Raw genomic sequence first — 24,128 nt, 5'->3', positions numbered from 1 at the left:
AAATTACTACATCTGCTAATTGCTTGTTTTGACACTTTACTTCTATGATCGAATTAAATGTTTGTCTTTTAAAAGTATGTAGAGATACTTTTATTATTAACGTTATGCTTTTATATTATGATTATATATTCAGTGGCATAGAATTGTCTTAAAATTACAGTAACATTGTTTATCACAATTAGCCTATTTCTTGGACGATATATCGCACAACAAAAAGCAGTTATCGTGACAGGCCTAGCGAGCATTGGCTGAGGTCTAACGGTAATAGCTAACCTAACTAGTTAGGCCTAACGTTACTCGTCGTCTTTGCACTTTTTCTTTAGTGTGCACCATTTTGCGCTGTGACGTTTTTATTTGCACCAGACAGTGGGTGCTGCTTTGAAATCGAGTGCATTTGGATTTATTCTTCCAAACTCTCTGTAATTGTCAGGAAAACACAATAACGAAATGACGCGTTGTTCAGCAGCTGATGAGCGCTGTGTGTGAGGGAACCGCCGAGCCCTGCTTTCGCCTCCGACACGGACGACACACAACACGATCTGCAAAATGTTGGTGACATTCATAATCATGTACACATAATTGGCGATATATTGCGTCATCAATCATTATTGAGGTCATGTATATATATATATTGTGCGATAAATATTGATTATTGCGAAAGGCCTAATGCTCGTTGCAGAGAATTTGATTAGAAGTCGATTTTCAAAAATGGTAACAGAACAACCGCATGCCTATTTAAAAATTGGCTAACTCCACTAAGTTTTGATTGATATGTATTCATTCGTCTTTTTTTATTTATTTGAAAAAATGCTTTTTTATGTGCAACTAGCAAAGCATGATCTATGGTAGCAGGTGTAAAGCTGATTGGACACAATAAACAATGTGCTGTGTCATGCAATCAAAATTGAAATATTAGTCACTGAGCTTATGATTATTTGCTTTCTAACTATCCTTTCCAGAATTGAAATACATAACTGGATGTCATGTCCAAACGGAAGCGAATTAGTCCTGTGGAGGATGCCAGTAAACACATTCTGTCTGGCAAAGACAAACCATGCTTTGAGGAGAGATTCATTAACTCTCAAAAAGGTTAGTAACAGTATTTCAATGCTTCTTTCATCCTATTCAGGAAGATACTGTAGCAGAACAAAATAATGTATTATTTTATATTGTATTTATATTTTATATACATTTTATTTATAATTAATAATAGGATAGACTAGAGATATTATCTTATGTTATAATTATTATTACCTATTATCCGACTGCGCGGGACTTGCATGTATGTGTACGTATGCTTCTCAATTAATGTCAAACATTTTGTTAAAGATTATAACGTCTTTGACAAAAAACATAACAAAACACAAAAACACTTTAACATTTCCTGTACCGTCACATCGCCTAGTTAGGCTAGTTAGATCTCACTATCGATCGCACGCAGACACACTCGGTCTCTCTCGCGCACTATCGATCGCACGCAGACACACTCGGTCTCTCTCGCACACTATCGCACGCAGACACACTCGGTCTCTCTCGCTCACTATCGCTCGCACGCAGACACACTCGGTCTCTCTCGCACACTATCGCACGCAGACACACTCGGTCTCTCTCGCACACTATTGCTCGCGCACAGACACACTCAGGCTCTCTCGCGCACTATCGCTCACACACAGACACACTCGGTCTCTCTAGCACACTATCGCGCACAGACACACTCGGTCTCTCTAGCACACTATCGATCGCACGCAGACACACTCGGTCTCTCTCGCACACTATTGCTCGCGCGCAGACACACTCAGGCTCTCTCGCGCACTATCGCTCACACACAGACACACTCGGTCTCTCTAGCACACTATCGCTCACACGCAGACACACTCGGTCTCTCTCGCACACTATTGCTCGCGCGCAGACACACTCGGTCTCTCTCGCACACCATCGATCGCACGCAGACACACTCGGTCTCTCGCACACTATTGCTCGCGCGCAGACACACTCGGTCTCTCTCGCGCACTATCGCTCGCTCGCAGACACACTCAGGCTCTCTCGCGCACTATCGCTCGCACGCAGACACACTCGGTCTCTCTCGCGCACTATCGCTCGCACGCAGACACACTCAGGCTCTCTCGCGCACTATCGCTCGCACGCAGACACACTCAGGCTCTCTCGCGCACTATCGCACGCAGACACACTCGGTCTCTCTCGCGCACTATCGCACGCAGACACACTCGGTCTCTCGCACACTATTGCTCGCGCGCAGACACACTCGGTCTCTCTCGCGCACTATCGCTCGCACGCAGACACACTCAGGCTCTCTCGCGCACTATCGCACGCAGACACACTCGGTCTCTCTCGCGCACTATCGCACGCAGACACACTCGGTCTCTCTCGCACACTATCGCACGCAGACACACTCGGTCTCTCTCGCGCACTATCGCTCGCACGCAGACACACTCGGTCTCTCTAGCACACTATCGATCGCACGCAGACACACTCGGTCTCTCTCGCACACTATTGCTCGCGCGCAGACACACTCGGTCTCTCTCGCGCACTATCGCTCACACACAGACACACTCGGTCTCTCTAGCACACTATCGCTCGCGCGCAGACACACTCGGTCTCTCTCGCACACTATTGCTCGCGCGCAGACACACTCGGTCTCTCTCGCGCACTATCGATCGCACGCAGACACACTCGGTCTCTCGCACACTATCGCACGCAGACACACTCGGTCTCTCTCGCGCACTATCGCTCACACACAGACACACTCGGTCTCTCTAGCACACTATCGCTCGCGCGCAGACACACTCGGTCTCTCTCGCACACTATTGCTCGCGCGCAGACACACTCGGTCTCTCTCGCGCACTATCGATCGCACGCAGACACACTCGGTCTCTCGCACACTATTGCTCACACACAGACACACTCGGTCTCTCGCACACTATTGCTCACACACAGACACACTCGGTCTCTCTCGCACACTATTGCTCGCGCGCAGACACACTCGGTCTCTCTCGCGCACTATCGCTCGCACGCAGACACACTCGGTCTCTCGCACACTATCGCTCGCACGCAGACACACTCGGTCTCTCTCGCACACTATTGCTCGCGCGCAGACACACTCGGTCTCTCTCGCGCACTATCGATCGCACGCAGACACACTCGGTCTCTCGCACACTATTGCTCACACACAGACACACTCGGTCTCTCTCGCACACCATCGATCGCACGCAGACACACTCGGTCTCTCGCACACTATCGCTCGCGCGCAGACACACTCGGTCTCTCGCACACTATCGCTCGCGCGCAGACACACTCGGTCTCTCTCGCGCACTATCGCTCGCTCGCAGACACACTCAGGCTCTCTCGCGCACTATCGCTCGCACGCAGACACACTCGGTCTCTCGCACACTATTGCTCACACGCAGACACACTCAGGCTCTCTCGCGCACTATCGCTCACACACAGACACACTCGGTCTCTCGCACACTATTGCTCACACACAGACACACTCGGTCTCTCTCGCACACCATCGATCGCACGCAGACACACTCGGTCTCTCGCACACTATCGCTCACACACAGACACACTCGGTCTCTCTAGCACACTATCGCGCACAGACACACTCGGTCTCTCTAGCACACTATCGATCGCACGCAGACACACTCGGTCTCTCTCGCACACTATTGCTCGCGCGCAGACACACTCAGGCTCTCTCGCGCACTATCGCTCACACACAGACACACTCGGTCTCTCTCGCGCACTATCGATCGCACGCAGACACACTCGGTCTCTCGCACACTATCGCACGCAGACACACTCGGTCTCTCTCGCGCACTATCGCTCACACACAGACACACTCGGTCTCTCTAGCACACTATCGCTCGCGCGCAGACACACTCGGTCTCTCTCGCACACTATTGCTCGCGCGCAGACACACTCGGTCTCTCTCGCGCACTATCGATCGCACGCAGACACACTCGGTCTCTCGCACACTATTGCTCACACACAGACACACTCGGTCTCTCGCACACTATTGCTCACACACAGACACACTCGGTCTCTCTCGCACACTATTGCTCGCGCGCAGACACACTCGGTCTCTCTCGCGCACTATCGCTCGCACGCAGACACACTCGGTCTCTCGCACACTATCGCTCGCACGCAGACACACTCGGTCTCTCTCGCACACTATTGCTCGCGCGCAGACACACTCGGTCTCTCTCGCGCACTATCGATCGCACGCAGACACACTCGGTCTCTCGCACACTATTGCTCACACACAGACACACTCGGTCTCTCTCGCACACCATCGATCGCACGCAGACACACTCGGTCTCTCGCACACTATCGCTCGCGCGCAGACACACTCGGTCTCTCGCACACTATCGCTCGCGCGCAGACACACTCGGTCTCTCTCGCGCACTATCGCTCGCTCGCAGACACACTCAGGCTCTCTCGCGCACTATCGCTCGCACGCAGACACACTCGGTCTCTCTCGCACACCATCGATCGCACACAGACACACTCGGTCTCTCTCGCACACCATCGATCGCACACAGACACACTCGGTCTCTCGCACACTATCGCTCGCGCGCAGACACACTCGGTCTCTCTCGCGCACTATCGCTCGCTCGCAGAAACACTCAGGCTCTCTCGCGCACTATCGCTCGCACGCAGACACACTCGGTCTCTCTCGCGCACTATCGCTCGCGCGCAGACACACTCGGTCTCTCTCGCGCACTATCGCTCGCTCGCAGACACACTCAGGCTCTCTCGCGCACTATCGCTCGCACGCAGACACACTCGGTCTCTCTAAGGCACTATTGCTCGCGCGCAGACACACTCAGGCTCTCTCGCGCACTATCGCTCGCACGCAGACACACTCGGTCTCTCTCGCGCACTATCGCTCGCGCGCAGACACACTCGGTCTCTCTCGCGCACTATCGCTCGCGCGCAGACACACTCGGTCTTTTTCTCGCACTATCGCTCGCGCACAGACACACTCGGTCTCTCTCGCGCACTATCGCTCGCGCACAGACACACTCGGTCTCTCGCGCACTATTGCTCGTGCGCAGACACACTCGTTCTCTCTCGCGCACTATCGCTCGCACGCAGACACAATCGGTCTCTCTCGCACACTAACGCTCGTGCGCAGACACACTCGGTCTCTCGCGCACTATTGCTCGTGCGCAGACACACTCGTTCTCTCTCGCGCACTATCGCTCGCACGCAGACACAATCGGTCTCTCTCGCACACTATCGTTTGCGCGCAGACACACTCGGTCTCTCGTGCACTATTGCTCGTGCGCAGACACACTCGTTCTCTCTCGCGCACTATCGCTCGCACGCAGACACACTCGTTCTCTCTCGCGCACTATCGCTCGCACGCAGACACACTCGGTCTCTCTCGCGCACTATCGTTCGCGCGCACACACACTCGGTCTCTCGTGCACTATTGCTCGTGCGCAGACACACTCGTTCTCTCTCGCGCACTATCGCTCGCACGCAGACACAATCGGTCTCTCTCGCACACTATCGTTCGCACGCAGACACAATCGGCCTCTCGTGCACTATTGCTCGTGCGCAGACACACTCGTTCTCTCGCGCACAGTGCGCTTCGCTTTTGTCCCTGTGCATGAAACAACTCAGATTATTGGCTCATGGACTCACGTGATCAGACAGTGGTTTACGGAGCACTAGATTGGCTTTGCTAAAAAAAAATATATATTTATTACTGTTAAAGTATTGGTATATAATACTATAAAGTACTGTTCTATGAACAGAATGACGCGTTTTAAATATCGCACGATCCCGCAAATTTGATCGTGGGAAGCCAAAATCGTGATTAAAATTTGATTAATCGTGCAGCCCTAGTTACTGGTATTCTTAAGATGATTCGTTATTATTGCAACAGTTCCTGTTGTTGGCTGTGCAACCGAATGAGCAACTTTACACGTTTAAACTGACCAGATGTTGGAAGTAGGGGTGTGCGATATCACAGTTTTTGATTGTGGACGATTAAAATGCCTCCACGATCTGGTTTTGAAGAAATATCGTAGTATCGTGCTGCAGTGCATTCTATCAGTTCAGTTTTGGCGCCTCCGTCTCAACACAGCTACTGTACAACGCGCCGTACATTCACACATCACATGTTAATGCAGCTGTAGAGTTACACTCACGGGACCCTGCAGTTCATTATTTTCCTGTGCAATAAAGCTTTGCCGGTTAAACATTTTATTTGCGTGCTGTTGCGCTGTTCTTACTAACGTGCTCTTTTCTGAGCGCTTACACCCGAAGCAACACACTAAAACGTCAAACAGCGCTTGATTACTGGACTAAGTTATCTTTCAAGTCTTATACGCTAATACTGTCAAATACACACAAGGTTTTCATAAACACAGTTGGTAATGTCTCAAGGGAAAGCACACATTTGAGAGAAAAAATTAGATGCGCCAAGAGCCGTTGAAAAACTCTGGCTGCGCCGGCCTTAAAGAGACAGTAGCCTAATAGTAAACATGCTGCTGCTTGTCTTTAAAGAGATAGTTCACCCAAAAATGAACATTCTGTCATTATTTACTCACTCTAATGTTGCTCCAAATCTGTATTCATTTCTTTCTTGTGCTGAATGTAAGAGCAAATCACACACTGCTCTTGACTGAGAACTTGTAATAGTAGCTTTAATAGAATCAATGTATAATTTATACAGTGATGTCTATGTGGTGTTTTATTTTTATATTTGGTCATTTAATTTCTTTCTTGAATGCCATTGTTAAATACACCTACTGTAGCTGAAAAAATTTCTGTATTTTCTACAGAGACACTAATATTCAACACCTTGCTATCTCTATCTTAGGTAGAGGTGTGTTTGCTAGCATGTCCATTGACAAAGGATGCTTCATTCTTGAATACCGCGGAGAGCTACTTTCCAAAGAGGAGAGCCAAACAAGACAGAATAGATACAATGAAACAGAAAATACCTTCTTGTTTGACTTTGATTGGAATGGAAGACAATGGTGGTAGGTTTTGGGAACCATTTTGACTGACTATTTTTTACTTACTTATTGAAAACAAATTTAATGTTTTTTCCTCTCTCCCATTTAGCATTGATGCCTCAAAAGAAGATGGTTCACTCGGGAGACTAGTGAACGATAATTACAAGACTTCTAACTGTAAAATGAAAAAAATAGGTATTGAAGGCAAACCCCATCTGTGTTTGTTTTCAATTAAAGACATAGCTTCAGGAGAAGAATTAACATACAACTATGGAGATTCAAACTGGCCATGGCGTACTCTGGTAATTAGGTCTCTATTTATTTTTTATTGGTATTGTTGCGTTATGTGTTAGTTGACTTTTTGTGTTGTATTACCTAATGAACAGAACAACTTAAACGGTCTCTGGACTTCTATTAAATAATAATGATGCAGTTTTGACAGCATTGCATAGTGCAGTCATACACAATATTTTTTTTGTTGAAATGGGCTTCAAATATTCAGACCATGTTCTCTCTTTACAGATGAACCGAGCAGCCCCTCGCAGTGAGGAGAACACACCATCAGAAGAGGGTTCATGCCTTCCTACCATAATGAACAGGAGTCCCCAGCCAACTGAACAGGTAGACATTTTTGTTTTAAGTCAAGCTTTTGATCTTCTGATAAGGCGCATAGGGCATATTGATCCATTTACACCCTCAGTAAAATTCAAATCTAATCTATTTTAGTATTGTTCAAAAGACTTATTTTTAACATTATAATAATGTCCTCATTTTTAAACTGTGACGTTGTGTGAGGATTCCATGAGTGTGTAATGAGAGCCCGTCCAATGTACTGACATTGATGTGGTGTGAAACGTGTCACGTGTGTGTGTGTGGATGTCCTGATGTGTCTCCAGTATGAAATGAATATAGTGTGTTTGTCTTAATTATGGATGATCAGTGTGGAATCAAATGGAATGTGTTTTGTATGCTTTCACACACGTAACCGGAATGACTGTAAAGAGTTACAGATCCATTTGCTGTTGATTATCTTTGTAACTGGTTGTTTCTGCGCTGATCTAATGTGTATGTTCTTATTTAATCAGATTGGGAGTCATTTGTCCGAATCCAGGCCTTCAAATAGTGACCAATGCACCGACCGCAACAGTGACCATTCATCCACAGCTTCTGACACGATGGAGAGCCATTCTCAGGTTAGATCTCTTGCACTAAACCCATGTCACATGGACTGATGGCGAAAGCACTAACCAAATTGAGACAACCATTGGTTGCCCATATCAACACCAATCACTGAACTCAACCGTACAGCCAATCATATGGGATCAATATCCCGTCAAAAGTATTGCGGTCACGGATCAAAAAATAAAAAGGGTGAATCAAAAGTTTAAAAGCACATGTAAAAGTATATTGCAGAAACTTAATAAAATAATGCAAAATTATCAGAATAGCAAACAAACGTGGTCACGGATCCATATATAATAAGCGTGATTAAAAAAATAACAAGCATGAATAACGTTAAACTCATTAAAATTTTTATTTCACAAAACTTAAACTTTTGTTCATGTTTTCTTAATTATGTCTTCCTTAGTTTTATTACTCTGCACGTTGTGCTCTCTTATATTTTCTGCTAATATTTTATTTTTCTGTACACTTGTGGTGTTTACTCTCCGCTCTTCTTTCCACGTTCTGCGCTTGCTTTTCCAAGTTTTGCGGTTCGAGTTTCATGTAAATTAGGGCGGGCTTAAGAGTCACCATTGGTCCACTAGTTCTAGATTGACAGCTCCTCCTCTAGCCAATCAATAGAAGACTAGAGTTGACGTCACTCCAATGCGACTCATGGTTGGCTACTGATGCTCACTCGTACAGGGGAGGATAACCGTCAGCTGAGCTGGCAAAAATCGTTCAGTGGCAGGACACTGTTATACTGTATGTGTGCCTGCAACCCGACCTGCACCTGTATAGGCCTACGTCTACCTGGCGATCCGTTATCGTTAAATTTGTCATCCTAACGACGACCTGTTATAGTTGTGCCTGTCTGACGATCAATCACATTCACCTTTAAAATATAAGTAAATGTGTTTTAAAATGATTTTTGATTCACACTTATTATTTTTTGATCCGTGACTGCAATACTTTTGACGGGATATTGATCCCATAATATCATCCCTACATGAAACTGTTTTGACTTGTACTTTATGCAACCGCATTAATGTTACAGATCTTTTAAGTATTCATACATTGTAGTTTACTAAGTGAATTATGTCCTCTCTTTAAACAAGTGTCTAGTTTTTTATTACTATAATACTCATATAATATTCGCATTCCATAGTTTGGCCTCATTTTTAAACTGTGACGTTGTGTGAGGATTCCATGAGTGTGTAATGAGAGCCCGTCCAATGTACTGACATTGATGTGGTGTGAAACGTGTCACGTGTGTGTGTGTGGATGTCCTGATGTGTCTCCAGTATGAAATGAATATAGTGTGTTTGTCTTAATTATGGATGATCAGTGTGGAATCAAATGGAATGTGTTTTGTATGCTTTCACACACGTAACCGGAATGACTGTAAAGAGTTACAGATCCATTTGCTGTTGATTATCTTTGTAACTGGTTGTTTCTGCGCTGATCTAATGTGTATGTTCTTATTTAATCAGATTGGGAGTCATTTGTCCCAATCCAGGCCTTCAAATAGTGACCAATGCACCGACCGCAACAGTGACCATTCATCCACAGCTTCTGACACGATGGAGAGCCATTCTCAGGTTAGATCTCTTGCACTAAACCCATGTCACATGGCACTAAAAGCCAGTATAACAGGTTATTTTTCGAGTCTTGTTGCGCTAATACTGTCAAATACACAAAATATTTACATAAACACAGTTGGTGTCTTAAGTAAAAGCAAACATTTTAGAGAAAATCTGGTGCGTGTCATATATGCGTGCATATTTGACACATCACGTGCAGGTCTTAAAGAGACAGTAGCCTAATAGTAAACATGCAGCTGCTTGTCTCTAAAAAGAGATAGTTCACCCAAAAATGAACATTCTGTCATTATTTACTCACTCTAATGTTGTTCCAAACCTGTATTAATTTCTTTCTTGTGCTGAACACAAAAGAAGATATTTTGAAGAATGTGGAACCAAACAGTTGCTGGTCCCCATTGAGGAGAAAAAACTATACACTGGGGACCAGCAACTGTTTGGTTACCCACATTCTTCAAAATAACTTATTTCCAACAGGAGAAAGAAACTTATTCAGGTTTTAAACAACTTGAGAGCGTAAATGATGACAAATGTATATTTTTGGGGGACTATTCCTTTAGTGTTAATAAAACAACAAAACACAAAGTGGAAATCACTCACTGCTCTTGACTGAGAAATGTAATACTAGCTTTAATAAGAATCAATGTATAATTTATCCACATTATTCCTACGCCCCATGACGCTTTGCGCGAATTATGGGTGTAACTTCCGTTAAGCTGTAAACAACCAGTGAAAGACTAGCTCTGTGGACGCAATAATATATATTTTTTAAACTGTGTACAATGACATTACATTATTCTACTTACCCTTCAACCATTGAACATTAAAAGGACATTTAAAAGTGTAAAAGCATCAACAAGGTACTTTCAACAGACCATGAATAATCCCAAAAGCTTGACTCTTTCCACAGCAATAACGGACGGTTAAATATCACTGTGGTAATCTGTATTATGTAACATACGTTGCCTTAATACAATTTATTTTTTATTTACGTCAGCATTCCGTGATACTATTTTAAAGTGATTTCAGTCATTTTGACAGATAATAAATTGTATTTAATTGTGAAAATAAACCTGGAAATAGCCGTGAGGATTTTGGGAGAAAAAAGAGAGATTCTTCGTGCATTCCAGTGAATTATTAATGGCATATATCGTAAACTAAATCGGGAGAACAGACCACAAATGTGCAGTATATGTTGTAAGTTTTATTTTTAGGGCAACCTTATGATTTGAAATGATTCCTTTCAGTCTTTTTGAAAGGAAGTTCCCCAAACCGGAAGTGACACCAATAATTCAAAACGCAGTAAGCTCGTCAGGAATAAGGTGGATACATGAAGTGTTTTATTTTCATATTTGTTAATTTAATTACTTTCTTTAATGCTACTGGTAAATACACCTACTGTAGCTGAAAAAATAAAGCACTGTCAGGGCTCCAGAGTGCGACCAATTGGTTGCATTTTGCGACCATTTTTCCTGCCAGTGCGACCAAATAATTATCTAGGTCCACAGCGTTGCAGAGCAGCGAATCCAAACAAAATGAAAGCGGAACGAAAATGCGCTACTCATTCATGCTTCATGGAACGTTTATTAGTTCGGGCCAATAATAGACAGCGCAGCGCCCGGAACTTGCCAGTCGCGGGCCGATCTCGATCACGCAACACTGTTACTAGGAGATCCAGACTCTGGAGATCCAGTGAAGAAATCCATTGAATTCGCCTCAGAATTAATAACATCATCGCTGCGAGATCCAGTTTGAGTTCTCTTTTATAAACCACAGATATCAGATCAAACCGCGCTGACGTGGAAACCAGGAGAGAGACTCATGGAAGGCTTTCAGTCCACAAATCAGCAACATTCACCATGGATTTAGGCTAATGTAGTAAGTCTAACCATAACTATTGTACTGTGACAGAAATAGTCAAACGCTTACTAGTACTACACATCTTTTTCCAGCACTTCAAAACTATAATATCATATTATAAATGTTATTTTTAATGTGATGACAAACACATTTTTTGTTCATCCTTCAAAGATTGCCCTAAAACTAAATTTAAAATGTAGGAAAACTTTTATTTAAACACTTATTTAATTTTTTTTAATTACCATTGTAAAGAGTAGGATGCTTATTGGCTATTTTCACTCCCTAATATAAATTTAATATAAAATATAAATTTCACTCGTTTTGCTTTTTAATTAATATTAAGACATTATGAATGATAATAATTCAAATTAATTTAATCTACACCCTCAATTAAGTTTAGTGCTTTATTGTCAGCCCCAGTGCTACCAGATATTGTTTGAATACTTTTCAAACAATTAAGATAAACTTAAAATAAAACTGCACATTGTAATATCTGTACGTTAAGTCTATTTATTAAATTTTTCAGTAAATTATCATAATTTGTCAGTATTACAGTATTTTGGGGGGAATTTGAATGATTGCATGATAAAAGCTGATTTAAGATGTGCCCCTACATTTTCTGCTTGCGCTCCTAAAAATTTCAGTCAGGGGCTACAACGCTCCTAGTACAAAAAGTTAGTCTGGAGCCTTGACTGTTTATTTCATTTGTATATTAAGTTGTATATGTGTAATGTGTATCTTTGCTCTTACTTTTTAATAACAAATAATGACAAAGATTTTTATCTTTTTTATTTTATATGTTTTTACCTAAGGCTTTGTTTTTAAAATAGGGATATTAGTTTGGCTGTAATGCTCAGTCATTTACAAAATAGTAAAACCAATATGAAAAAGAATTGATTGTGATATGATATTTTTGCCATATCGCCCACCCCTATCATATAATATTCACTTTCCATAGTTTGTCCTCATTTTTAAACTGTGACGTTGTGTGAGGATTCCATGAGTGTGTAATGAGAGCCCGTCCAATGTACTGACATTGATGTGGTGTGAAACGTGTCACGTGTGTGTGTGTGGATGTCCTGATGTTTCTCCAGTATGAAATGAATATAGTGTGTTTTTTCACAGTGGATGCTGTTCTCTCTTTACAGGTGAACAGAGCAGTCCCTCGCTGTGAGGAGAACACACCTTTGGAGGAAGATATATGCCTTCCTACCAAAATGAAAAAGAAGCCAACTGAACAAGTAATGCCATGCGTTACATTAACCAAGCTCCAATTAAGTGATCATTTGGCCAGTTTAAAAAAAAAAAAAGTTCAACATACTTCAAGTTCTGAACTACCTATTTATAAACCACAGGTACTGTATAGGTTTGCTGCCCGGGTAAACAGACTGAAAGAACATCATGACAATTGTGCTCAACGCTATGAACAACTGTCAACAAGTACACCTGAAACTGAAAGAGCTGTTCACTCACAGAATGATGAATCTGAGGTATGTGCTAGTTTTTTTGTTGGTGGGAGCATCGAAATGGCTTTCAGTATTCATTTGCTTAACATTCCTCATAGGGGCATTTAATACAATAATGTTTTCCCCACAGATATCTTGTGAGGAATCCTCCTTTTCTGACTACAGTGACAAAGAATATGTCCCTGATACCGACGGTAGCTCATCAGACGACAGTTGTGAAAGTAAAGAACTAAATATCTGGCATGCTGAGCCAGTGAAGGGAGGTGCTGTAGAGTTTAAGAGTACAACAGACACGAGTACAAGTTCATTCTATCACAGTTCCACATCTGTGACACCGATGCCTACTAAAGTGCAAAAAAATAGATACAAGAAGAAACAATATTGCACCTATTGTCAGAAGCCATACTCTAAAATCGCACGGCACTTGGAGTTTGTTCATCGCAATGAACTTGAGGTAGCTAAGGCATTCAGCTTTGATAAAAGGTCAAAGGAAAGAAGAGTGAGATTACGCCTTTTGAAAAGTAGAGGAAACTTTGCCCATAATGCTGCAGTTTCAAAAAACGGAAATGGGGAAATGGTTGCTTGCAGACGCCCCAAAGAAGTAAAATCCACCTATGACTTCACTCACTGTATCCACTGTCAAGGTCTGTACAACAGAAAGACACTATGGAGACACATCCGAACATGCCCCCAGAACCCCAAATATGAAAACCGCACAATTGGGCAGAAGAGAGTTCAGTCAATCAACAGCTTGACCCTTCCTCCACCAGTGGATGTTAGCAAAAGTCTATGGACCATTGCTTGTGAGATGGTGAATGATGAAGTTTCAAATGTTGTCAGAAATGATCGATACATTCTTCTTTTAGGGGAGCAGATGTACAACAGGCTGAAGTCACATTCAGGAAGAAATGACTATATTAGGCAGAAAATGAGGGAAGTAGCAAGGTTGCTCATCACTGCCAGATCACTGACACCCATTCATAATATGGAGGACTTCATCCAACCCTGCAACTTTCCTCACGTTATAAAAGCAGTGAGAGCAGTGGCAGGATTCAGTGAGGAGACAAACACCTACAAGATTCCATCACTGGCACTGAAGCTTGGACACAGCTTGGTGAAAATTGCCAACTGCATGGAATGCAATGCACTGATGTCAGGACGCGACACGGCTGCAGAGTCTGCACGAAACTTCAGACGTTTGTATGAAACCAAATGGAATGAGGTAGTTTCTGCAGCTGCACTGACTACTCTGGGTGAAGCTAAATGGAATAAGCCACAAGTCCTACCATTTACAGAGGATGTCAAAACACTGCACTCATTTTTAAACTCAAAACAGCAGGAGTATGTGGATGCCCTACAAGAAAAACCTAATGGCAAAAACTTTGCTACTCTTTGCAAAGTCATGTTAACACAGATCATTATTTTTAATAGACGAAGAGAGGGTGAGGTTTCCAAGATGAATATTCAATCTTACACGTCTAGAGACCAGGCACCAATGCACAAAGATATCGCTGTGGGACTCAGTGACTTTGAGAAAAAGCTTTGTGGGTACTTCCAACGGGTGGAAATACGTGGTAAGAGGGGGAGGAAGGTACCAGTGTTGCTGACCCCTAATATGGTTGTGGCCATGGATCTCCTTGTAAATATGAGAGAAAAGTGTCAAGTTCCTGTTGAAAACCAGCATTTGTTTGCTCGTCCAGGTGCTCTGTCTCATTATCGTGGTGCAGACTGTATTCGCCAGTATGCCCAAGCCAGTGGAGCAAAGCATCCAGATGCCCTTTGCTCAACAAAGCTGCGTAAGCAAGTAGCTACATTGTCCACAGTATTAAACCTAAAAGACAATGAGATGGATCAACTGGCCAACTTCCTTGGCCATGATATCCGAGTTCATCGGGAGTTCTACCGCCTCCCTGAAAGCACTCTTCAGCTTGCAAAGATTAGTAAACTCCTCATTGCAATGGAAAAAGGAAAACTGCCTGAACTCCAGGGTAAAGGATTAGATGGTATAACAATAGATCCAGAAGGTAAATATAATTGTCTAATATGCATTTTAACACAATTGGTAATCATAATTAGTTGTATTTCACAATAATGTATATTCTGTAGTAGAGTATTAGGAGAGTTGTCAATATTTCCTAAAATATCAAACATTGGCAGGTAAATTAATACAGAAGTAATGCACTAGAAGTTTAGCTTCACAGATTTTTGTGATAGGCCACATCGAGAGAAAATGAAGTAGAAATTATGTGATAGTGGCATTCAACAGCTTTATGCTTTTGTCTTATTCAGATGAAATGGATGTGTCCAGCAACAGTTCCAGTGATGAGGCAGAACCGCAAACTTCAAGCTGCAGAAGTCATGAGTATGAGGATCATGTGAATGGTACATGCGTTTATTCAAATTCTATTCATTATTATTCCTCCAGCTCTGCCTTTACTCCATTACTCTGGATAATTACGCTGGATAGGAAGTGTACATTTCAGCGATTGCATGAGTCACTGTGCTGTACTTCAGATTGTTGCTCGTTTTTTCCACTATCAGCAGGCAACCTGCAAGACGAGGGACCTCAAGACGGTGGACCTCAAGACGAAGTACTCAAAGTATCTTCAAAGAATAAGGCCAACCAGGGTATAAGAAAACGTATAGTAACTCACTTGACTAAAGTCTTGGCCTCAGCTAATCTTTGTCTGCTTTTTAAAGGGATAGTTCACTTTGAAATGAAATGTTGGTATGTTTTAGCTTACCTGAAGTGCATCCAAGATGTCGGTGTCTTTGTCTCCGCAGTAGTTTCAATTTTTATATTTTTAGGTCAAACCGTTCTTGTCTGTCAGTCATATAATGCAGGTATATAGGTACTGTCTCCAAAAGCATGCAGCAGGTGCTCTACGGCGCTTGCGCAGACTAAGTAAACAGATCACTTGGACGTGGTTGTGTAAAAGAGATAAAAACGATATAAATACTGTTGGTTTTATCACACAAACCGCTTGTTTCGTGTCTTAGGCCATCAATGTGCACTTACGATGGGAAATTTTTCTCTGGATGCTATTAGAGACATCTCTGCATGCTTTTAGAGACAGTACCTATATACCTGCATTATATGACTGACAGACAAGAACGGTTTGACCTAAAAATATAAAAATTGAAACTACTGCGGAGACAAAGACACCTACATCTTGGATGCACTTCAGGTAAGATAAACATACCAACATTTAATTTCAAAGTGAACTATCCCTTTAAGTTAAAGTCATAAGAATATCACATTTATTGTAAAGACACTGGAGTGCAATTTTAAGAGAATTAACATAGCGTTGCAAAGTAGTACAATAAAGCATTGGCATGTTCTTATTATTCAGGTAAAGACTTGAATAATTGATTATTGAAATGCTTTATTATAGGCTCCCAGAAAGCACATGTGGGTAGACCTAAATCCCCCTCCATGGTAGACCTGGACGATGCCCATCTCAAACAAGGTAACCATGTTTTATTAGGAGATTAGTTTAGGACTCATCCTTCACCATTGTCCCAATATGTAGGTATGATTTAGACATCAGTGTATGTGTGTGTAGCTCAGGACTCAGTATTCACCATGGTCCTAATATGTAGGTATGATTTAGACATCAGTGTATGTGTGTGTAGCTCAGGACTCAGTATTCACCATTGTCCCAATATGTAGGTATGATTTAGACATCAGTGTATGTGTGTGTAGCTCAGGACTGAGTATTCACCATGGTCCCAATATGTAGGTATGATTTAGACATCAGTATTGTGTGTGTAGCTCAGGACTCTGTATTCACCATGGTCCCAATATGTAGGTATGATTTAGACATCAGTGTATGTGTGTGTAGCTCAGGACTGAGTATTCACCATGGTCCCAATATGTAGGTATGATTTAGACATCAGTGTATGTGTGTGTAGCTCAGGACTGAGTATTCACCATGGTCCCAATATGTAGGTATGATTTAGACATCAGTGTATGTGTGTGTAGCTCAGGACTCTGTATTCACCATGGTCCCAATATGTAGGTATGATTTAGACATCAGTGTATGTGTGTGTAGCTCAGGACTCAGTAATCACCATTGTCCCAATATGTAGGTATGATTTAGACATCAGTGTATGTGTGTGTAGCTCAGGACTCAGTATTCACCATTGTCCCAATATGTAGGTATGATTTAGACATCAGTGTATGTGTGTGTAGCTCAGGACTCAGTATTCACCATTGTCCCAATATGTAGGTATGATTTAGACATCAGTGTATGTGTGTGTAGCTCAGGACTCAGTATTCACCATAGTCCCAATATGTAGGTATGATTTAGACCTCAGTGTATTAGGGGTGGAACGGTACATGTATTCGTATTGAACCGAATCGGTACGGGCGTCACGGTTCGTTGCACGAATTTACACAGAGAATACACGGTATAAAAATAAATAAAACTCGCGTGCAAATTAATTAATATAATGCAGAACTACTGTTAGAAACGCAGGCTCTGTAGCCCTGCCTTAAGCTAGGTTTGCGCGGTCTATGGGTTTGCGAGCCTCCGCTGCGCGTGCGCCTCCCTAAATGAACGAGGCATTTATACTTCGTGCTCGCCGGTGTAGGCTACTATTTTTTAAAACGACAGGGTGCGACTCGGTGTTATTGTCCTCTAAGTCTAAACCATCAAGAATCAGCAGTGAGAAGAAGTAAGGTACACTCGTGAATGTTTATTTTAGTACACCAAAACCACACTAGAAAAGAATCGTGCAAAGCAGTAAACCAGATTATTCCTTGTAATATTAGAAGAAAAAAATGGATATGAGAACGTAAACTACAACTAAATTAACGTTATCTTTAGGGCTGTAATCAACCAAAGAAAATCTTGGTCGACTGAAGTCCTGAAATTTTCGACTAAAAATCGACCAAAAAAAAAAAAGTTTAATTAAATAGCTGTGCACTGTGCGCAGTACTTGGTATCCTTGTTGTCCGCCTAAATGAATTATAAATAAACATAAAAAAATAGTAGGCTATTTGCAGTATATTAAATCGTTTTACCTAATTATTTTGCACTGAAATGAGCCTGACACACGAGTCTGTCGGCTCTGACAGCGTTGCATCACGTGCACCCGCGCAATATCATAGCCTATGATTTTAGAAAATAGTACTATGTTGTCAACTAGTGATATCATCACAATAACTTTTGAGGAATATGCAACATAATTTAGACAATTGTTTTTGTCATATATGTATTATAATAACTGACAGACACTATAATTTCAGCCGCTCTGTGTAGCGAGCTAGGCTGAACATAGGAGTGCAGCTTCGCGGCTGAGACACGAATAGACTATTAACTTAAAGCTTTTACTCTTAAACACAAAAGGCACGTCCATTTAATACAAAAATAATATTTATTAACCCTCTGGGGTCTAAGGTGTTTTTGGGGTCCTTGATGTTTTGTCATGCCCTGATATTTGTATTTTTTTCAGTAGCTTATAAACATATTAATGACAAAGGTGTAATTACACTATATTTAGCACGAACATGGCTATCATAATATGTGAGCAACATGTATGTACATGTTTGCATTTTTGAGAGAATATTATTTATGCGTGGTTATTCTAAAAACTCAAACTTAAATTTTCTGATGTAAGACCACAAACGACCAACTTCACATATTCCCACAATACTTTTGACTAATGGATTTTGTCGGCTAGAGTGTTTACTTCAAAATGATCTGAAAATCATCCGGGCTAATCGTTCACATTAAACAATTAATTGATTTAAATTTTGTAAGACACTTTTTGTTTGGAAAGGCAATATGCAGGGGGGCGTGAATGATCCAACAAGGTCATGAATAATGTCCTCATTCACACCTGAAGACAAAGACCTGCTAATGCTGCATACTAATGAGCCTTTCATAGGTGTCACTGAGCTACAAGAAAGAATGCAAAGACAACACACACACACACACACATATATATATATTACTACAGAATTGGTTCAGAGTTGGAAACATCTTGAAAAAAAGTGTATTTTTCCACAAACTGTGTATGCTTGCAAATTGTATAATATCCAAGGTAAACATTTCTAGTAATTGTGCAGTTAATTCTCATTCGTATTTTCAGAAAGTTTTGGATTATGTAGGCTATCCTCTCCCCAAATTTGTCACTAATAAAACACAAAAATAATTTAAAGAGAAGGCTTATAGTGACCTTTTAAGATTTTGTTTGCACCTTGTAAATTAGGTTTTGATGTGGCAGTAAAAAACTTTATAATCTATCCAAAACGAAATGTTGTCTTTCATATTTCGTCTGTAACATATCGTCTTTTATAATATATATTAGGGCATAAATGTTAATTTGCAGTTTAATATGTTGCTTATACAAAGACATTTTATTTCAACGTATTCAGTCGATTTTTACTCATCTCAGTAGGCAATATAGATAGTTTGCTAAAAGCTAAATTCATTCACACACAGACACGCGCGAGCTGTAGTAAACAACAGCATGCATATGCGCCGTGCATTCATTCAAACACAGAAACGCGATTCAAATTTAAACAGTCTTTTGCGGTTTGCAGACACCATTTCATATCGCGATTAGAACAAAGCACTTACTGATGATCTGCAGGATCCGTTGTTAGGCTACTCCAGCACGTTTGAGGTAAAATTTCCAGGATTGTCACGATATTATTATTCCTCACAGCGAGTGTGTTTTCCAGCTGTTGTGGGCGTTGACTGGTTTGCATGTGTTGCTCCAGATAATCTGCGTCTGAATAGCGCGCGCTCTCCATGGGCGTGTCACATTAGCAGAGTAATGAGGTGAGAGAACGATAATGAGAACGGCTGATCTCTCGCTCTTTATGTCACAGTGTCTGGTGGTTCCCTGGGTTTAACATTAGAGGTCTCAGTTTTCACGGTGTCTAGGCATTTTCACTACATTTACCATAATCCTGTCTGTCACTGATTGTTCATTTCCTTCAGCTGTCTCTCGTCACCTTGTTTGCACTTGTGTATATATACCCTGTCTGTTTCAGTGTTTGTCAAGGAGTCCTTGTATATTGTCCCCACACTTCCGTTCCTGTTGTTCGTGTTTATCTTGTGTTCTTTGGATTGCCTGTTGATTTCGACCCTTGCCTGGACTGTTTGTGAGTACGGATTACCCTTATAATAAATACTGCAATTGGATCTTCTCGTCTTGTGTGTGTTCGTGACAGAAGGACTCCGTCACAAATAGATCCAGCAGTACGGATACGATCCGGTCGGTATGTGGATACCGCGTGGTGAGATTTTCCCTCCGGGAAAGGATGAAGGACCCTCGATTTCTTTGTTGGCCTATTTTTCAATGTGTGCTAGAAGGAATGAGGAGACCATAGCCGCCAGGTTCGTAGAGGAGACGGTAAATTCCCCAGAGATGGTGAGTTCAATGCCACCGAGACGCCATCATGGACGGAGGAGGAGACACAGCCCATCTGCCCAGTCAGAGTTGGTTCACGGCCCGTCTGCCCAGTCAGAGACTGTTCACGTCCCGTCTGCCCAGTCAGAGACTGTTCACGTCACGTCTGCCCAGTCAAGAGTTGGTTCACGTCCCGTCTGCCCAGTCAGAGACTGTTCACGTCCCGTCTGCCCAGTCAGAGACTGTTCACGTCCCGTCTGCCCAGTCAGAGACTGTTCACGTCCCGTCTGCCCAGTCAGAGACTGTTCACGTCCCGTCTGCCCAGTCAGAGACTGTTCACGTCCCGTCTGCCCAGTCAGAGACTGTTCACGTCACGTCTGCCCAGTCAGAGACTGTTCACGTCACGTCTGCCCAGTTTGAGACGGGTCTAGAGATGCCCATTTGTGGGGCCGCCAAGGCAATGATGGACTATTTGGAGCGTCTGGCTCGGATCCTGGACATGCCAGTGTCTGCTGTTCCAGAGCCGGAGCCAGTGTCTGCTGTTCCAGAGCCGGAGCCAGTGTCTGCTGTTCCAGAGCCGGAGCCAGTGTCTGCTGTGCCAGAGCCCGAGCCAGTGTCTGCTGTTCCAGAGCCGGAGCCAGTGTCTGCTGTTCCAGAGCCGGAGCCAGTGTCTGCTGTTCCAGAGCCGGAGCCAGTGTCTGCTGTTCCAGAGCCCGAGCCAGTGTCTGCTGTTCCAGAGCCCGAGCCAGTGTCTGCTGTTCCAGAGCCGGAGCCAGTGTCTGCTGTTCCAGAGCCGGAGCCAGTGTCTGCTGTTCCAGAGCCGGAGCCAGTGTCTGCTGTTCCAGAGCCGGAGCCAGTGTCTGCTGTTCCAGAGCCGGAGCCAGTGTCTGCTGTTCCAGAGCCGGAGCCAGTGTCTGCTGTTCCAGAGCCCGAGCCAGTGTCTGCTGTTCCAGAGCCGGAGACAGTGTCTGCTGTTCCAGAGCCGGAGACAGTGTCTGCTGTTCCAGAGCCGGAGCCAGTGTCTGCTGTTCCAGAGCCGGAGCCAGTGTCTGCTGTTCCAGAGCCCGAGCCAGTGTCTGCTGTTCCAGAGCCCGAGCCAGTGTCTGCTGTTCCAGAGCCGGAGCCAGTGTCTGCTGTTCCAGAGCCGGAGCCAGTGTCTGCTGTTCCAGAGCCGGAGCCAGTGTCTGCTGTTCCAGAGCCGGAGCCAGTGTCTGCTGTTCCTGAGTCGGGTCTGGTGGTTCCGATTCCGGTGGTCCGGAGACGGAAGAGGAGAAGGGCCTCTTCAACGGACCGTCCGGTGGTTCCTAATCCAGAGACCATCCCAGAGGTGACTGCCATCCCTGACGCGCCGGTTAGGCATACTGCTCTGCCGGCCCCGCCCGAGCTGCTCGCCATGCCGGCCCCTATCCAGCATCACGTCACGCCCGCCGAGCCTGAGCCTTACGTCACGTCCGCCGAGCCTGAGCCGGTGGTGTCTGTTCCTGTGCCTGAGCCGGTGGTTTCTGTTCCTGTGCCTGAGCCGGTGGTGTCTGTTCCTGTGCCTGAGCCGGTGGTTTCTGTTCCTGTGCCTGAGCCGGTGGTGTCTGTTCCTGTGCCTGAGCCGGTGGTTTCTGTTCCTGTGCCTGAGCCGGTGGTGTCTGTTCCTGTGCCTGAGCCGGTGGTTTCTGTTCCTGTGCCTGAGCCAGTGGTGTCTGTTGCTGTTCCTGAGCCGGTGTCTGTTGCTGTTCCTGAGCCGGTGTCTGTTGCTGTTCCGTGGTCGTCTCCGCCGTGGCCGCCCGAGTGGTCGTCTCCGCCGTGACCGCCCGAGTGGTTGTCTCCGCCGTGGCCGCCCGAGTGGTCATCTTCACCCTGGTCGTCTCCGCCGTGGCCGCCCGAGGGGTCTTCACCGTCGTGGCCGCCCGAGGGGTCTTCACCGCCGCGGCCGCCCGAGGGGTCTTCACCGCCGTGGCCGCCCGGGGGGTCGTCTTCGCCCTGGCCACCCGATGGACTGTCTGCTTCGCCCTGGCCGCCCGATGGACTGTCTGTTTCGCCCTGGCCGCCGCTTAAGCCGTTCCCCCTTGTTCCTGTTCCCCTCCATGGACCTGGCCCCCCATCCCACCCCCTGATCCTCCACCTTTCCACCTCCCGCCTGGACTCTTGTTTTGTTTGTTTCTTGTGGTCTTGGAGCGTCTGGTAGCCGCTCCGTAGAGGGGAGGTTATGTCACAGTGTCTTGTCTTGTGGTTCCCTGGGTTTAACATTAGAGGTCTCAGTTTTCACAGTGTCTAGGCATTTTCACAACATTTCCCATAATCCTGTCTGTCACTGATTGTTCATTTCCTTCAGCTGTCTCTCGTCACCTTGTTTGCACTTGTGTATATATACCCTGTCTGTTTCAGTGTTTGTCACGGAGTCCTTGTATATTGTCCCCACACTTCCGTTCTTGTTGTTCGTGTTTATCTTGTGTTCTTTGGATTGCCTGTTGATTTCGACCCTTGCCTGGACTGTTTGTGAGTACGGATTACCCTTATAATAAATACTGCAATTGGATCTTCTCGTCTTGTGTGTGTTCGTGACACTTTATATATAGATTACATAAACAGAGAATATTTCTTTTAGTTTTGAATTAGATAATTTAAAACTACACACTTAGACATGAGCTATATATCTCTATAATCATATGAGGGAATAGTATTTGCTGAGTTTTAAGTTTAGAGACGTGCTTCAGAAAAAAAGTTCACGGAGACGGAGAGGCAGAAAGCACAACCTGTATATTTTCTTTATTTTACAAAAGCACAACGTTTTATTTCGATTGTAAGTGGACACAAAAATTTAACAGCTTATTTTTTCATATTTCTTAAGGCTGTATGACCAAAACTGACGGAGTATTTTAGGTCTATTTTGCTGCTATGTAAAAAAAAAACGAGCAAAACGGACCCGCGCGTTTGCCGACCTCAGAGGGTTAAACAAACCAGATCAAGAGCAAAAACTAAATAAAGGGCATAACTGAAAAATAAAGCATAGGCTCAAAACTATTACAAACAGTGGGCACTGCGCATTAGGCTCCAATCTTTTTTTCCCGTTTTCCATTTTTTTAAAAAGCTGCCACACTGCCGATGTCTTTGTTGACATGGTAGAACAGGACTGACTATGCATTAAACGTTCTCACAATTAAATAAATAATATTCAGCTAACCTTCTAGTGGCCTACTTTCTTCAATCTGTCTCTCTTTACATTTACATTTAGTCATTTAGCAGACGCCTTTATCCAAAGCGACTTACAACTGAGGACTACAGCAAGCGAATCATCGAGAAGAGGCAAAAAAGACTCTCTTCTCCAGTGGGTTGGGCTAATCCAAAAGAAGTGAAACCAAGGGGGGTGTTCTGAAGACAGACTGTTACCTGTTAAACAGCGGTGCTCTGAAAACACCCACATTAGCAATTAGTGCTTTCCACCTGATGAAATGAACGCGGCAAAACTGATGAAATGAACGCGGCAAAACTGAACGCGGCAAAAAATCGACCAATCAGAATTTTGGTCGAGTCAGAACTTATCGACCAACAATCGACTAATCGACTGGGAGATTACAGCCCTAGTTATCTTGCATAATTTCTAAACATTTTTATTTTGTTTTATGAACCTTTTTATAAAATATGGCAATTTATTTTTATTTAAAGGGCTTATGTCTGCTATTGTAGGATTG

The 24,128-nt window shown here is 43.8% G+C and overlaps 1 protein-coding gene across 4 annotated transcripts in view; it reads left to right on the top strand.

Moving 5' to 3' along the window:
• LOC306987861 (uncharacterized protein) overlaps positions 1-24,128 on the top strand; it is a 434,965-nt gene that overhangs the window by 407,223 nt on the left and 3,614 nt on the right. The window contains exons 3-10 of one of the 4 annotated variants that reach the window (XM_079592459.1): positions 431-548; positions 960-1,089; positions 12,763-12,855; positions 12,970-13,104; positions 13,211-15,104; positions 15,370-15,462; positions 15,622-15,708; positions 16,476-16,550. In XM_079592459.1, coding sequence (XP_079448585.1) covers positions 979-1,089; positions 12,763-12,855; positions 12,970-13,104; positions 13,211-15,104; positions 15,370-15,462; positions 15,622-15,708; positions 16,476-16,550 — 2,488 coding nt within the window. In that variant the 5' untranslated portion in view covers positions 431-548; positions 960-978. Of the gene's footprint in view, positions 1-430; positions 549-959; positions 1,090-9,648; positions 9,755-12,762; positions 12,856-12,969; positions 13,105-13,210; positions 15,105-15,369; positions 15,463-15,621; positions 15,721-16,475; positions 16,551-24,128 lie in introns of those variants that run through there. The other 3 variants (XM_079592457.1, XM_079592458.1, XM_079592460.1) reach the window with 3 other exon arrangements.

The sequence above is a fragment of the Phoxinus phoxinus genome (assembly GCF_949152265.1).
Source record: "Phoxinus phoxinus genome assembly, chromosome: 20".
In the NCBI taxonomy this organism is placed as follows: Eukaryota; Metazoa; Chordata; class Actinopteri; order Cypriniformes; family Leuciscidae; genus Phoxinus; species Phoxinus phoxinus.
The sequence above is the reverse complement of the archived record's forward strand: the minus strand, read 5'-3'. Positions and strand labels throughout refer to the sequence as shown.